This window comes from Sminthopsis crassicaudata, chromosome 5 (assembly GCF_048593235.1).
Source record: "Sminthopsis crassicaudata isolate SCR6 chromosome 5, ASM4859323v1, whole genome shotgun sequence".
Lineage (NCBI taxonomy): Eukaryota > Metazoa > Chordata > Mammalia > Dasyuromorphia > Dasyuridae > Sminthopsis > Sminthopsis crassicaudata.
Window position 1 is genome coordinate 265,741,184 of NC_133621.1, and position 17,431 is coordinate 265,758,614.

At 31.6% G+C, this 17,431-nt stretch overlaps 1 protein-coding gene across 1 annotated transcript in view; it reads right to left on the reverse strand.

Moving 5' to 3' along the window:
- The window catches only part of CEP290 (centrosomal protein 290), a 115,344-nt gene that overhangs the window by 95,902 nt on the left and 2,011 nt on the right, over positions 1-17,431 (reverse strand). Inside the window, 14 exon segments of the mRNA XM_074270939.1 lie at positions 2,702-2,864; positions 3,891-4,063; positions 5,210-5,333; positions 6,222-6,341; positions 7,693-7,782; positions 8,336-8,506; positions 9,056-9,208; positions 9,339-9,359; positions 9,910-9,963; positions 11,583-11,726; positions 12,804-12,850; positions 13,145-13,214; positions 15,404-15,481; positions 15,841-15,965. Coding sequence (XP_074127040.1) covers positions 2,702-2,864; positions 3,891-4,063; positions 5,210-5,333; positions 6,222-6,341; positions 7,693-7,782; positions 8,336-8,506; positions 9,056-9,208; positions 9,339-9,359; positions 9,910-9,963; positions 11,583-11,726; positions 12,804-12,850; positions 13,145-13,214; positions 15,404-15,481; positions 15,841-15,936 — 1,504 coding nt within the window. The 5' untranslated portion in view covers positions 15,937-15,965.

Genomic DNA, 17,431 nt, shown 5'->3' on the forward strand with positions numbered 1-17,431 from the left:
ATGAACCAGAGCTTCCTGATGGAATTAGTCAAATTTCAAGTTCAGGACTATCCACACTACAGCTTATATCCAACTCATTTTGGTTGTAGAGAAAGAAATTTATCCTTAATATGGAGGTGGCTATCACAAACATTATTTGCCCAGGTTACTTTGATAGAAATCAGGAAAGAGTGTGCATTTATTCAGAACATGCTGAATCATATTTTCTTATTCCTTAGGGATTTACTGAATATTGTTGTCTGGAAGCAGTAGGTTTTTTTTTTTTTTCTTTTCTTTTGAAGGCAGTTCTATGTTCATCAAATCCAGTACCTTCTAACATTCTTCTTGAAGTGTTTGTGATGTACATTGATAGGGTGCTCAAATTTTTGTTCTTATACATTTGTTAAGCCAATAGTTTTTTTCCTGTCTTTCTCTGTGGTGACTTTTAAAGTTAAGTCACCAGCAATTAAGTTGTTTACTTTGTTTGGAAAATCATGTAAGTTCTTTAATACTTTCTATTTCTTTGTTGTTGTGTTTTTCTGAAAAAGAGATTTGGGGAAATAAGTGACAGTTATCTCCACAGGGGATTGTAGTCAACTGCGTCAACAAGTGTTTCATAAAATTATGTTTCTTATCTTATTTGGGTACATGAAACCAAATCTATTAATTCTAAGGAAAATTTGTATTCTGTCCTTCCATTTAGTTGCAACTTCTTTACCTCTTTTAGTTTCATTAACTACAAGATGACAACAAAGAAAGACTTCAGTTTATTCATTAATATGCTGATGTTTCAGTCACTTAAGTAGTGTGTAGTAAAGGCTCCTGAACCAGAATCCTCAGACTACACATCCAGGGCTTTTTCAATTTCATTAAATAATTATAATAAAAGAAAGGATGTGGGGTGAAAAAAAGCAAGAGTGATGTAAAAAGCAAAAATAATGAGTTTCGTTCTAGTTATGGGACTCAAGGAAAGAGGGTATTTCAGTTAAGCTAAAACATTTACAGCATAATCTGTTAGGTTAAGAGCTCTTTAAATAGGCAGATCTAAATAATAGTAGTTAGTACAATGGGTTTATACTTAGTGAATATTGCAGGGATTCTTCTTTAGCCTGAGTGTTTTCAATGACTTGAATAAAGACTGATATGATATACTTAGGAAATCTGCAAATAACAGCAAGTTGATAGTGACTGCTAATACAATACCAAAAGATATTTAAGATGTTAAAAAAAAAAACAATAAAAAAGATGTTAACTACTTCTTAAAGATTACATAGAAAAGGACCAAATATTAAGTCCTACACTTGTGTCCAGAAAACGAATTGTAAAAATATGGGATGGGGAGGGGACATGGTTGGACATTTCATATTTTTTTAAAAAGAAATTTTAATACCTTAAAATTTTAACATAAGTGTAAATTTAGGATGCTTTAACAAAAGCAAAATATCCAGATAAAGGTTGGCGACAATAGTTCTACTGTATGCCAGGTTGGACCAGTTCTCGATCTCTTTTTTTCAGGTCCAGTCACATTTAGCAAGCTGATAAACCTGCACTGCAACTACAGGAAGGTTACTAGAATACCCAGGAGGATCAAAACCAATCAATTCAATAAACATTTATTAGCTATTTTTAAAAGATTGATTACATAAATTGAAGATGTTAGCAAGAAGAAAATACTTCTGGGTGGTTAGCACACATTATCATATGTTTATGTTTATAAACATGTTTGTGTTTATAAATATGATAAGATTAGAATTGCTTTGACTGTCCTAAGGGATAGAACTAAAAACAATAGGCATAAGATGCAGTGAGACAAATTTCAGAGATAAATGATCTTAATAATTGGAGTGGTCCACAAAAGTGGAATGGGCTACAGTTTTCTCTGAGTAGACACTGGATGGCCATTTGTCTAGGATATATGACTAAAATGAGCTTTTACAATAGTGCTTTAAGATTTACAGAGCACTTTATTTTTTTTTCCACATTTTATTCTTACAATACCTCTTTAAGAATGGGACTATTATTATCCCTATTTCACAAAAAAAAAAAAAAAAAAAAAAACTTAGGCTTAGACAGGTTAAGTGATTTGTCCAAATTCTACAACTAGTAAATGTCTAAGGTAAGATCTGAACTAAATTCTTCCTCACACCAAATTCAATAAACTTTGTACTGTGTCATCAAGTTGACATACACATTAGGAGTCTCCAGTTCAGATAGGAGTTATGTAAGATTAAGTTCCTTCCAACATCTTGTAAAGAATTTTTATAATACAATATTTTCTTCCTAATTCTCCAGAAAAGTACTTAATTATAATACCTAATTTCTCATTGACACCAGATAAGTATAATAAAATTGTAACATTTATTTAAGATGACATAAACAACAAAAAACTGTATTGCTTGTAATGAACCAAATATATAAATAGAATAGTTCTTTGAAAAAGCTTTAAAGAAATTTATGAGGCAATAGCATTTTGCCAATCAATTTACCAATGGAGAAATGTAAACACTGCCAAGCCCTCCAATAAGTTAGTAAATAAGTGAATTCATTTCTAATTTCTAGCTACTCATGTAGAAATGTATTATTACTGTAAATAATAACATTTATCCAGTGATTCCAATGTGCCAGACACTGTACTAAATGCTTTATACTAAAAATATTTTACTTTACATAATATTTATTAACAATTTATACTGCAAAGAAAGTTTTAGACATTTTTTTTTACCCAGACGTTCCCGAAGATCTTCATTTTCATCAAGAAAATCATTCATCTTTAATTCAAGTTTGTTCATTTCTGTAGTTAATGCTTCAATTTCTCGGTCCCTTATTTTAACTTGAGACTTATAAGTCTTTATTTCAGCCACAGCTTCTTCTAGACCATACAGTCCCTTTAGAATGAAAAGAAAAAAAACATTAGTTTTAAAATGGGAATTTCTGACCTAATTTAAAAATACATAATCATTTCTTTTATTCAAAATTTCTACAAAAACATAGTGGTAATTTATACCATTAATTCTATGATTTTGTACTACTTTTTATTTCCTAATTATGTATAAAGAATAAAGAGATTTAAAAGCATTGACTTTGATAAGAAGAGAATTCTAGAAGCAAAACAATGCAGAGGTCATATAGATGAAGTACTTATTAGGAAAAAAAACAAAACAAAAGAAAAGAAATGGGCCAGAAAATATTTCAGGAGAACCCATTGTTATAGCCACTATTTGAGATGCCATGGATATACTTATCCTTCAAAAGAGAAAAAAGCAAAAACAAAGGCTATCTTTATACACTAAATCTCAGCTTCTTAAACTTTGAGGTGCAACATCAAGTAGGGGTTTCATATCTGATTTGTAGAGATTGTGAAATGATGATTCATTATAGTAAATGTTTGATTTGTATGCCTATTTTATATACTCTATACCCGAGGTCACATAAAATTTTTTCAAGCAAAAAAGGGTCAAGAGTAGGAAAAGTTTAAGAAGCCCTGTGCTAAATAACATATTACGTCCAAAATCATTCTTAACATAACTTTAGGTACAACACCAGTTACAATGAAAATAAATGTTGGTAAAATAGGCAAAAACGTAAGTAAATATTAATTGCTTTACATATGCTGATTTTATTTTAAACATGGCAAAAGCTAGAAATTAAATCTGCAGTTATAAAGTTATTTCCCCAAAGCATAGATATACCCAATGGGTCAGCAAAGGTGAGATGTAGGAAGTTTTTCAGAAGACTGTAATCACAATATCTAAGAAAAAAAAAAAGCAATTTTTAAAAATATCTTAAAAACATTACACTGTAAACTTCCAAAAAAAAGTCAAGTGAATAAAACACAGTAACAATAAAAAGATGATAAAAAGACAACTAAAAAGACTGTCTGAACTCTTTCTTCTCTAATATAAATTCCATACCGCTTCATAATCTTTTAGTCGCTTCAGTGTTTCAACAAGCTCTTTGTCCTTTTCTCTGGCATCAGCTTCAGCCAGCTCCGCTGTCCTTTCAGCATCTTTATTTTTCCGTTCTAAATTTTGAAGCTTGCTTTGCATTTCTACAAAATGATTCAACTGAGATATGGTTGTAGAACCTAGTGGTTAAAAATACAAATAATCAAGAAATTAAAAGTTAACTATTCTTCCCTTTAAATAATGAATTAATCAACCTTCTGTTAAATATTGAATATAATTAACAAAAATACCTCATGTTTATATTTCTCAAAACTGACTTAAATAACTTTTGTCTTACAAGTTTTACAATATCAAAAACAAATATTTAACTGAGTGTTTATGCAAGAAGCTAGTAATAAAAAGAAAAACATAAAACAGTCATTGTCACCAAAGAATTAATTCTTCATTGAAAGTATGATATTAATTGGCAATGCTATATGAATGGTATTAGTTATACTCCCTCATATCTTCAGTGGACTTCTCTCTTATTAGAATGTAAACTTTTTGAGGGCAGGGAATGGTTTTTACTTCTTCTTTGAATCCTTAACCCAATCACTGGCACATTTGTTGTTGAGATATTTCAATCATATCCAACTCTTTGTGACTTCATTTCAGGATTTTCTTGATATTGAAATAGTTTGTCATTTCCTATTCTAGCTAATTTTACAAATGAGAAACTGAGGCAAAAGGGGTTGAGTGATTTGCCTAAGGGAACCCACCTAGTAAATCACTGAGTCCAGATTTGAACATGAAGAGCAATCTTCCTAATTCCATCCCAGTGCTCTATAAGCTGTCCCACCTTTCTGCTCCTTACTGATACATGGTAGGCACTTAATAATAATAAAGCACTTAATAATAAAAATGAGAAGTTATGAGAATCTACATATGCATACTACAATAAAGATTTATTCAAAATGATTAATTAAATTACTCTTGAAAACTAATTGCATGAATGCTTTCCAAAATTAAGGGTTTTTTTTCCCTATTCAACCATTAAATTCAAACAAATGGTTATGTCAATAATTTTTTATTGCTGTTGATCTGTTCCAAAAGATGACAGACAACATCCAAAAGAGAAGGAATAGATTGGGGGGGGGAAGTATCTTAAAAAGTTAACTATATGTTTAACTAATGGCAGTTATGCAATAAGTAATCTGTGAGAGGGAGAGAGAATTCAAATACTTTTCAAATAGAGAAGGCCCAAATAATAAATTTATTAAGATTTAGAAAATACTCCTATATGGAAGTAACACAGTTCATCAAGAATTACAGTGATGATTAGCTACCTCTTTTGTGTCTGAGTTCATTTCTCAAGTCTTCAAAAATCAGTGTATTTGTTTCCATTTCTTTTGTGTACTGTTCAATTTGTTCAGTTAGCATTTTAATTTGACCATCTCTTTCTTGTATGCCCTGAAAGAAATATTTTAAAAGCAATAATTCTGTACTATCTGTATAATGCTTTGTTCTTTAATTACTAAACATGAATAGATCAGTTCCCTGCATAAACTGCAAGTTCCTTGGCAGTCACCAATGAAGACTTATTTTTCTTTGTATACCCCAACATTGCCTGGCACAATGTAAGAAGAGACACTGTTGAATAATTAATGAGCTGAGCTAACTGATTGAAAATACCTGAATATAGTATCTTAATTTATTCTGATTTATGTTAAACTCTTCATCTCTTTTTTTCCATCTATTCAAAATAAAATCAAGGTTACCTCTTTCTCATTGACACTTCATTTAATTTGTGTCAACAAAAAATAAAGTGAATTTGTCACTCTGTGAGGTCTAATTTGATCATAAAATATTTTTAAACTTTCTGTAATTCTTTGTTATGCTTTCCTGAAGAATTCGTTTTTCCCTATTTCACCCCTCTCTTCTTAAAAAGAGATATTTTGTTCTAGTTATACTTTATTATCCTTTTATAAACTAACAATCTTTTGCTTTCATTTATACAATGTCTGGATGACACAAATGATGAAAATTTAACTAACAACTAAATTCTATCTGGAAATTCTTTTTGTCATTAGTCAATTAGAGTACAAATTGTTAGTCTCTCATAAAAAGTCATGATCAACCACAGTTAAAATGTTAGCAACATAATGCCATGGTACACATGGGATTGAAATATCATAAAACATAAAATATTTTTACTAATTTGAAAGTTGGAAATTTTACTCTTCATAAATATTATACTTTTATTATAGTTAAAAGAGAAACCATTAAAATAAATCAAAACATGACAAAAATCATCAAATTTCCGAAAATATTGGAAAGAAATAAAACTTTGGAGATTACCTGTTGTAGAGCAATAACATTTTTGTCAGAATCAAATTGGGCATTCCTAAGTTTCTCTCTCAAAGTACACAATATTTGCTGATATTCAATTATTTCATCATCTTTAGAAGCCAAAATTCTCTGTAAAAGGAATGTAGTATTTGTTCAAGTCTGAAATAACACATCCTTGCTTATTTTACTCTCTATCATATTTCTAAGACACAATAATTGTCGATCCACGTTTTAAAAATTTAATTCTAACTGGCTTGTAGTTTAATTAGTTTTGTTTTTGTCATTGTTCAGTTATTTCTATAGTGTCTAAATCTTTGTGATGCTATTTGGAGTTTTTTTGCAAAGATACTGGAATGGTTTTCCATTTCCTTTTCCAGATCATTTTAAGGATGAGGAAGCAAAGAAAATAAGGCTAAGTGATTTGTCATACAACTATTAAATATCTAAGGTCAGATTTGAACTTTGGAAAATGAGTCTTCCTAACTTTCAATACTCTACCCACTGTGCTACCTAGCTGCCCCTATTTGTTCTTTATACCATATTTGTTCTTCAGTTGTTTTTAATTTATCTGATTCTTTGTGACTCTATTTAGGGTATTCTTGGCAAAAATACTTGAGTGGCTGGCTATTTCTTTCTCATTTTATAGACAGGAAACTAGGGTAAATGGAGTTATATGACTTGCCCAAAATATCTGAAGGTAGATTTGAACTCAGGAAGAAGAAACATTATGGCCCTAGACCCAGCACTTTCTCCTCTGCACCACCTCACTGCCAATTAAACCAGTCATAATTATATAGAATAACCTCTCCAATTTATCCTTTCTTATAACCTAGTATTGATTTTAACCCCTAGTTTAACCAGTCAATGATGAATAGTACATAGATAGCCAATTTTGAAAGGACAAATATTTGTGTTCAATTTTTTTCTGTTAGGATACAGTTAATTTCAGGGGTTTTTTTTGGGTTGCTTTTGTAATGTTCAGAGCTCATCACCTTTTGATTCTTCTCAAAATAAAAATTCTTCATGACTCCTTTTTAATCTAAGTAGTGAAAAGATTTGAGCCAGAAGCACTTGGTTACATCCCAACTGTGTAACTTAATTCACAGTTTGTTTATCTGTAAAATGAGGATGAAATGACCTGGGAGGTCAATGCTCGAATGAAGACACTACATTCCATGAAGATCATCTATGAAAGCTTTCTAGGGGGTCAAATCATACCAGAGAACCACTAGAATGGAGGTACCAGAATCAAGGTCATGCTATGAAGAGGCATTAGAAAAGAGCTTCCACGAAGGATAAAACAAACTCACACACACATCTTATCCAACTATATATACATGCCTAAATGCATGTAGGTAAAATCACAGATTTGTCTAAAAGTAAGTAGGTAATATAAACATTTTTATAAAAATTGGAAATTTTGAAGACCACCACCTAAAATTTGACATAAGGGAACTGCACAACTATTTTGAAGAACTACCTTCCATTCTTCAACTTTTGCATTAACAGCAGCCATAATGGGATCATCTTCTTCATCTTTTGCCTTTAGAAGTTCTGTAAGTTCCTGTACCTGAAAATTACCAATTTGACAAATTTTGAAATAATATTTTATTCCTAATGTACAAATAAACTAGATATGGTAGATTTAGAAGTAGTATTGTTTCCTTATGCTGGCACAGACAGGGTGAGTTGCAACTTCTCAGTGTACTTTTAAAATGCTTTTAAAATTCTTAGCAGAAAAGGTGCCAATTTGCATTTGTGAGAGAATTCTCATCTGGGATTTTCCTATATCCCCCCAAAAAATCAGGAGTCTCCACCCTTACCCTTTTCATAATATCTCTGAAACAACTATATATTCATACATGTTCATCACTGATTATAAGAACATTCAATATATTTATTTTTTAAATTAATCTAATTTCCTCTAAATAGTTTGACCAAAGGTTGTCTTTAATGGTGTTCTGGTGATATATTTGCTTCTGTCCATAATTAAAGGAAATTTAATAAAATTTCTGGTTTCATGTAGCAAGTTTCAAAAATCAGTTGTTTTTAAGTGTCAAAATTACACAGCTTATTCCATACCATTATGTGGAAAGACAACCACAGATAAGCATAATTCTTACCTGAAGCCTTTCTTTTTTTAACTGATCCATTAGAACATCAGTTTGTTGAACAATAAGTTTCATTCTATTATATTTATCAGTCATCTTCTCCATTTCCTGCACTGATTCTTCCAGGTTCTTTCTCATTTCTTCATTTTGAATCTCAATTTTCTCATTTGCTTCTGTTAAATTCTTTTAAAGATAAAAATCACAGAAATAGTAATATAACCATTTTGTGCACATAGTTAAGTAATTTTAAATCTTATACTTGAACTGTATTCTAAAATTTAGACCTTCTGAATAATCATTAGAGAAAAGACAACTCTACACAGGTATATAGTTTCAATGTAGATGGACATTTACCAATTAAATGAAAGAAAAAAATTTTAAATTTTAATAAGGATGCCTTACTAGATACTTCCAGTACAGGTACTAAAGTAAACCTAAACAAGATAAGCAAAGAAGGTAAATGAAATGCAACATTTACAGACTGACTTACTGCCTATTTTTAAAAACATTTCCTGTTTTTAAAATATTAATTCACATATTAATGCTAATCTGACAGGTTCCTCCATACCACTGTGTAGGAGAAAAAATAACTTATATACAATTCTTACCTGAAGATCACAATTCACTGAAAGCTCAATACTATAAAGTCCAGATCAAATTCATTAAAAAAAAATCAGGAATACATTGTGAAATTCACTCTTTAAAAAAACCAAACAGCACTTTTTCTTTTACCTGAATTTCATCCAGATACTGCACAAGTTCAAAATTTTTTTTAGACAACTGTAATCGATAATCACTATCTTCTCCTCTTCTGGACATAAGTGTTTCCTTTTGTGAATCTATTTGTTTCTGATAGTCAATGATGTCTTGACGAAGCTGTTCATTCTGTATATAAACCAAAGTTCCCCCCCCCAACACTTATTAAAATTACGTGCAATAGAAATTATTATCTAAATGATAGTCCCATTGTCTTTCTTTAAATGTTCATATATTTTCTAAACCCTTAAATCCTCACCTTTTTTTTCAGATGTTTGTTCTCCAAAAAAGATAGTAAAAAAATTAATGGAAATAAAGAGATTAATATTTAAAATGAAAGAAAAAAAGATAAATAAAACATTAAATGTGCTACTCTAGATAACTAAAGAATGCAATATTAGTTATTAAAGAAAATAAATAAAAGATGACTGTCTACCTTAAAGACAGATTAAATACTAAAACCAATTAAAATATTTTCTAAATTGGGAGAGAATTTAAGCAACTGTAACTTTTAATTTTAACTGAGTGTATAAAATAAGCTAATAACATAAGTCTGGGCATATATTTAGCCTGTCATCATAGAAATTACCATATAATAATCAATCCATAAGCAAACATCTATTTATTACAGAGTTTTGACAGAATTATTTATCTCCATTTCTCACCTTATTTCTAAGTTTTTGAGAAAAGTTCAAATTAAAAAAATTAAGTTTCAAAAGAAAAAGCACTTAGATTAGATGTCTTGAAAACAATATGAGTTCACTGAAGTACTCCTAATTACTAACTTTGTAGGATCACCAACTATATATATGTATAATGATGTCACATACCTCTCTCCTTAATTTGCTGTTTTCATTTTCTGCCTCTTCATTACGAAGAGCCAACTAGAATGATAAAAAAGGCATTTATAAAATAAACTAAAATTAAAAGTTAGAAGCAATTTCATTATAAAAATTACAGTAGTAACATCAAACTGAAATAAAATTCTCTTTTAAAAAACAACAAATTCTCACATTATGACTTCAATTCTATCTGAAATATGAATATTAAATTCAATCTTTTGGAAACTACTTAGGAAATAGATGAAATAAATAAACACAAGAATTACAAAGATGGGGGAAATGTGTATGTGTATATATACTTTTTTTTGCTAGGGAAATTAAAATGAATAACTGAAATGATTAGTTTTTAAGTTTAAGATCTACTATTATCTGCTAAACCTCAAATACTTTTTAACTCTCAATCAACATTAACTAAGGAAACAGCATTACTTAAAAGTGACATGGCTTCACTTGCAGTTCTTTATCATACTAACTAAATGAACAAATTGTTATATTGTAATTATAATATATAATTATTATATATGATTATAATATAATATATAATGTCATATTATGATTATAATAACAGTGAATCTTATTTCTCATTCTCTAGAAGCCTCCATTATAAACTCTAGAGAATAAGAAAATATTCCTATTCAACACTTCTTTTTTTCTTTCTCTCTGACCAGAGATCAGATCCCAGGTACTCATGCCAATGTGCTGATAGCCCAACTGAAATAACGGAATTAGCTACTAAGAGTGAAAACCTCTGTAAAGGACAAAAGTCATGAATCACTATAGTTAGTGGTGTATATGTCAAAGATGCTCCCCTAACACTGTTACCCACTCTGCTTTATGTAAGCAATATATCAGGTTTTATAATAATTGCAGGAGGGGCTACATTTATAGTGCTACCACACATAGTCACCCTAAATGATAAGAAGATATGACCAAGATATAGGTACAGGGTAGAGAAAGGCGAGTACTTTCTGCAATCAGTCATGTGATTTTAATTCTCCAAAAAAATGGTAAAATGCAGACTGCTTTAGGACCTAGATCAATCACAGTATAAGAGGGAAGCACAGAGTTCAACAATATCTTAAACAAATATAATACTACAAGTGAGTCCTTTTTTATCATAAATAGTAAACTGTATGGTTAATGGTCATCAGTAAAACTACATACCCTTTAGTCACTTACATAGTAAATAAAGTGCTTTACAAATATGGTCTCATTGTTATCTTTACAAAATTCCAGGGGACACAAGGTCTTACCAATGAAGACAATGAGGCAATGAGCTAAGAGGCTTGCTTAAGAGTCCTATGGCTAGCAAAGTTCTGAAGCAGAATCAGGAACTCAGGTATTCTCAATGTCAAGACTGTCCTTTATACATTTTTATATAATTCCCAATACACTGATTTTTAAAATAACAATTTTATACATTGATTAATTCCATTTTAATAAATAAAGAAACCAAATTTCAGAAACATTAAGTGACAGCCCAGGGTTCCAGAGCTACTGCCAGTTGTAGGATTCAAATTCAGATCTTCTGACTCAAAAATCAGTTTTCTTTGTACACACTCCTATCTCTCAAGGGAAACATCATCAAAATATCCTATATAGATACCAAGGAAAGCCAGACTTCAGAGAAATATAAAGAATGTGAATGAAAGGATCCTTACTTGTTCGTTGACTTTTTTCTCTTTTTCCATTTCTTTTTCCATATCCTCTAATTCTCTGTCTTTCTGCTCCAGTTGTTTTTCTAGCTCACGAATTTCATCTCGTAAAAACCGTGTATCCCGACCTCCTGCAGACTGCTGTGCCATCTTAAAACAAAATAAAAATGTATTTGCCTGAATACAATTCTCTTGAGAATGTGTAGCCAAATATAATGACAAATCAGATTTTATTTGATCAATCAAAAGAATTTCAAAATCTGAAATGATAGAAATTAAGAAAAAAAAGTAATTTAAAATTTTAACCTATTTTAGTGACTATACTTAAACTATTAATTTAGCAAACTTTTCAATAATTTTAAATAGTAGTTTATTTTTCCAAATACAAAACGATAGCTTTCAACTTTCATCTTTGTAAAACCTTGCATTACAAAATTTCTTCCTCTTCTTCCTCTCCCTCCTCCCCAAGACAGCAAGCAATGGGATATAGGTTAAACATGTGCAATTCTTTTAAACATATTTTCATATTTGTCATGTTACACAAGAAAAAGTCACACTAAAAGTAGGAAAACAAAACACAAGAAAGGGAAAATAAACCAAGGAAACAAGCAACAGTCACAATAACAAAAGGTGAAAATACTATGAAGATGAAAATAATATTCTTTGATTTGATTTGATGAGGTTGTCTCCATGATTCTTCCTCTGGATGTGGATGGCACTTTCTATCACAAGTCTATTGGAATTAGCAAACTTTTTTAATGGCTCTAAGTAAAGTCTTTGCTTAAAAGCCATTGTTTTTTTAAACTGCTTCATGAAACAATCCAAATAATAACTATGAAGAAAAGAAGTAATAATGACAAATTTTTATGCTTTACAATATGCATCTCTCAGTAACAGATCTGAACTGAAATGAAAAATCACTATATTGGTCAAACCTAATTACAGGTTTCAAAGAATGATTCTTAATGATTTAGAATCAATCACTAGAAGTGTTGTGATCTAGGATCAATCACTATAGGTGTTATATTTATTTGTATTCAATCTTGCTCACTTAATTTTAGATGCCTACATAATTTTGATTAACAGTGAAGGTTCTCCCTCAAAAGAGATTCATATTTTGCTAAATATGAATGCAATAAGATTTATGAAACTTCCCAATCAAGAATAACAGAATTCATATTACTAATAAAGATATGACTAACATAATTGCATGGTAGACATACATACCTCAAGCTCATTTTCCAGTTTCATAACTTTAGTTTTTAATTGATTTTCTGTTGAAAGAAACAAGAACAAATATTTAACTTCACTGAATTTACTAAGAAATACTTTTAAAAGTCTATTTTTCTGTCCCCAGAAAAATACATTTTTCCCCCTCAATCATATGAAAAGTATCAGAAAAGTTGTTAGTATAAGTTAGCAACATAGTAGTAGGTACTTAACCATAATGCTCAATCATATTGCATGTATACATTTTCTGACTCATTATGGAGTCTGGGAAATCAATATCTCCCTGTTTATTCAAAGATGTATTACTTATTTTAAACTTTTTTTTACCAGATACTTACCAAATTTGGCCTGTTCTTCTCCAGCTTTTTCTACTTCTTCTAAAGCTAATTCCGCCTCTTGGGCTTTCATCTAAACATAACAAAAGGAATGTAACATGATTTGTTATCCACTTTAGGAGGAATGGTTGGGATTCTCTTTGTCATTTTACTCTACATCCATAAATGATAAGTAACTACACAGCTGCAGAGATAATTCCTTTGGGATATTATTTAAATCCACCATGCCTCCTTTTCTTTTCACACTGCTATATCTTCTACAAGCCTCAACATTTCCAGCCAGGTCACTGCAAGAGCCTCTGAACATGACGATCTGCCTCCTGTCAGAGTCCTTTCATTCTGATCTAGATACTTGTATTGGGATATGCCAATATTTCACAGCTATTTTCTGTTAGGTTCTTATTAAGTGCTAAGTCGGTACTTAACAATTCTCTAGTTCCAGCCTTTACTGGGAGTTTAACCCCTTCAAACTTCTGGGGAGGAGCTTGCATGCTTAGAAGGAACAAGTTCATTGGTTGAAGTAATTTTTCCCAGAAGCCCTTGCATTATCCCACTCCCATTCTCTGGGAGGATGAAAGAGGGCGGCACTTGAGAGATTGAGAGTCTCTTGTCTGGGCCAGACTTGAGCGGCTCTCCGGAGGAAGAAGTCACTACTCTGGACCAGAGTTGGCGGCAACTGTCTGGAGACAACAGAACTTTACAATTTTCAGCCTTTTTGACATCTGTGGGACTTACATAACAAAAAAAAGAATTTGAGCAAAAACCAGGCAGGTTGATGAGGTTGAGAAGCTACCTCTCAGTTTAAGGACCAAACAGGCTTTTCCTAAACTCTTACCAGAGTAAAATGCAACTGATGACATTCAGGAAACAAACTTCCATTGAAATTTTGCATGAATTTGCCTCCAAATGTAGAGAAAGCTGAGAAGCAGTTTACAGGCACTCTCACAACATCACTGAGTATTTCTGACAGACCTTACTAAGATGAAAGACTATAGAGAAGACACATATATGTCACAATAGGCCATATTTGAATATCTTTTTCTTCTTGCCAGGCCTGGAGCCAAGGGCCAGGACCGACTTCATCAGCTTTCTGTTTGGCAGGTGGCCAGAAGACTGTAACTAAGCCTCTTCTACAGTAAAATATAATTCTTCCCTCTTCTGCACACTCCAATATTCTCAATCAATCAACAAACACCTATCTATCACCTACTATTTATAATACACTGAATTAAAGATTAAGGATATAAAGGACAGCAATAATAGCCCCTGCTTTCAGGAAGCTGACATTTTAAGAAACAGCCAAGCCAACAATTTAAGTATAAACAAGATCTATAGGTAGATAGACCTATTAATAAATCTGTCAATTTGTCTATTTGGACATGGTAAATGGGAGTTAATCTCAGAGTGAAAGGACTAGCAGTGAGGGAGTATAGGAAAGACCTTTTACAGAAGACAGGTTTTGAGCTAGGTCTCAAAAGAAACCAGAACATCTAATAGGCAGATGCTGGGATATAGGTGAGGGGTTGGGGGGGAGGAGGGGAAGGATATGGAGGACGAGGAATATGGAGAATAGTCAGTGAAAGGACATTGGAGTAGTAGCAAGAATACCAGTATTGCTGACTTAGCTCATATACAAGAAAGTAGAGCATAAGAAAACTGGTGATAGAGCAACTCAGTTAGGAAGCATTTTAAAATCAAATTAGAAAATTTTAATATTTCTCCTTTCTTCTCATTTTGTTTGGATCTCAGTGCTGTTAAATCATAAATATGACTCCTGGGAATTAAGAATTTATGATGTAATCTTTCCTATCTGTAGAAATGTATTTAGGATTTGTGCTAGAAATTAATTATCCATTCATAGAAGTTATTATGAGTTTAAATGAGCAAACTGTATTGCAATACATATGGGATCACAACCCACAGTTTAAGAAGCTGTGTCCTAGGCCAAGAATTGATTCTCTCCAAATGTATTCTCTATTCTGCAAAATCCATTTTCAAATATTACTCCTACACAATGCTTCCTAGAACAGTCCAATTGTAAGTGGATCTCTCCCACCTCAAATCTTATTACTTTCAAATTCTGCTACTCCATTAATATGTATGTATATGACAGTCTGTCTCCCCACCCTTTTGCTCCTATTGCCTTGCAAAAGTAAGCATTTAATGAATGTTAATGGGATTGAGTTTTATTAATATGTGGTAATGTAGATTATACAAAGTAGAGTTTAAAGACCAGTAAGGATTATTCTGCTTGATACAAACCTTCATTAAAGATTGAGTGATTCGGAAAAGATGGACCACATTTTCTTGATTTTCATCTTTTAAGTCTTTTACTTCAACCTATGTAAACAAAGTAGTCACCATTATTCATTATTCCTTTTTTTTTTTAAATTCATTGTTTTAAATTCATTATTCTATCCTCTCTTCTCTTGAGACAAAGAAAAACAAAGTAAACAAGCAAAAGTACCCAACATAATAATGGCTTTTGACTGAATATACAGTATTCTGGCTCTAATATTCCCTCATTTCTTCCCTGTGGAAGAAGATAGATTTTATTACCACTTAATGGTCTGCATAAAACGTAAGTTGACCAAATATAAAAATAAAAGGATCCTTCCAGTTCTAACAATTCAGAAGTCCATGACTTTTTAGAGCATTTTATTTTAACCATGAATATTTTAATATATTTTTTAAAATACCTTAGATAGAGAAACCAGTAAATCATCAGCTAATTCTTCTTGGCGAGGCAAGTCATCTGGGTTAACTCTCCATAATGTTTTCCAATCCAAAGGCATCTTGATTTCTTTCACTGTTGTCTATGGATCTACAACAATATATATACATCAGCATGTTCACATTAAACATAACAATATAAAACATGGCTAATATAAACAAAGAAAAAAACAAAACAGCAAAGTAGGTAAAATTCACTAAAGCAAAATTGGTAGAGATCCACCAGAATTATTAGGCACAGTGGAAAAAATGCTATATTTCAAGTCAGGGAACCTGAGTTCAAATCTTGGCTTTTTCATTTACCAACTGTTTTATCCTGGATAAGTCATTTAACCTATTTGGGCCTTAATTTCTCAATTGTAAAATGAGGAAGTTGGACTAAGTGACAGAGAAGATCTTTTCTAGTTTCTTAACAATGAGAACTATAATAACAACAATAATAGTAATAAGGCCAGACTTATTGATCAAGGTAATGTTTGCAATAAAATGGTGCAAACAGTGAATTCCATTTTTTGCTGTAAAAATTTAGCACCTGAATATATAATATATATATATTGAACATATATATATATATATATATATATTATATTATATTCTGAATATATAACACCACAAGACCAGCTAGCTAGAATTGGATTAGAAATCCATTTGCATGGATTAACAGACAACAAATGTCCACATTATATGGACCTCCAAATTTTCAAAAACATAGGAACAATTATTGTCATCACAGACCAAACTTGCCTACAATATTCCAAATATGATAATTATTCATAAAATATTTTTAATAGATGCTGCTATTACAAAAATTCATAATCTCTAACCATATGAAACAAAAGGCTTTCAAAACACAGACCTGGTTTAATTACAATCAAGTGGAAATAGGACAGGGTACCACCATTTCCTGTTCTATCCTGTATTACATTTGTACAAATGAGGGTCTGAGGAAGTCTACTGAGCACCAGACAGCTAGACATATAAAGTATCAAGCCTGGAGTCACACCTACTAGCTGTGTGACCCTGGGCAATTCATCTAAGCCTGTTTACCTCAGTTTCTCCATCTGTAAAATGAGCTGGAACAGAAAATAACAAACCACTCTAGTATCAGGGCAAAGAAAAGCCCAAGTAAGAAAACCCTGAATAAACCACAACCCATTAAGAAGCTAATAATCACAATAATATAAATTCATGTGTTTATAATGGCAAATTATTTTATTTTGTTCTTCACAACAACTTTGGTAGATAGGAAATATTAATGGAATAACTGAATGGAATAACTGGATGGAAAACTGAAGCTCGGCAGCACAGAATTCTTCCCAACTTCAACAATTTTTGCATTCCCACTTGTTGCCTATCTCTAAGAGTTAAGAAGATTCCTTATCAGGAGCCATGGGAGAGTACCTGTCCATCTGGAGAAGGAAAGAACCACTTCTAACCGAGTAAAGTGGGGGGGGGGTGAGGTAGAGGCACTCCTCACACTCATGCTTGCACCCTAACCCAGTCACCTGAGGCAGGAGGAGCCCAACACCACTCTTCCCCTTCCTTCCTACTGCCTAC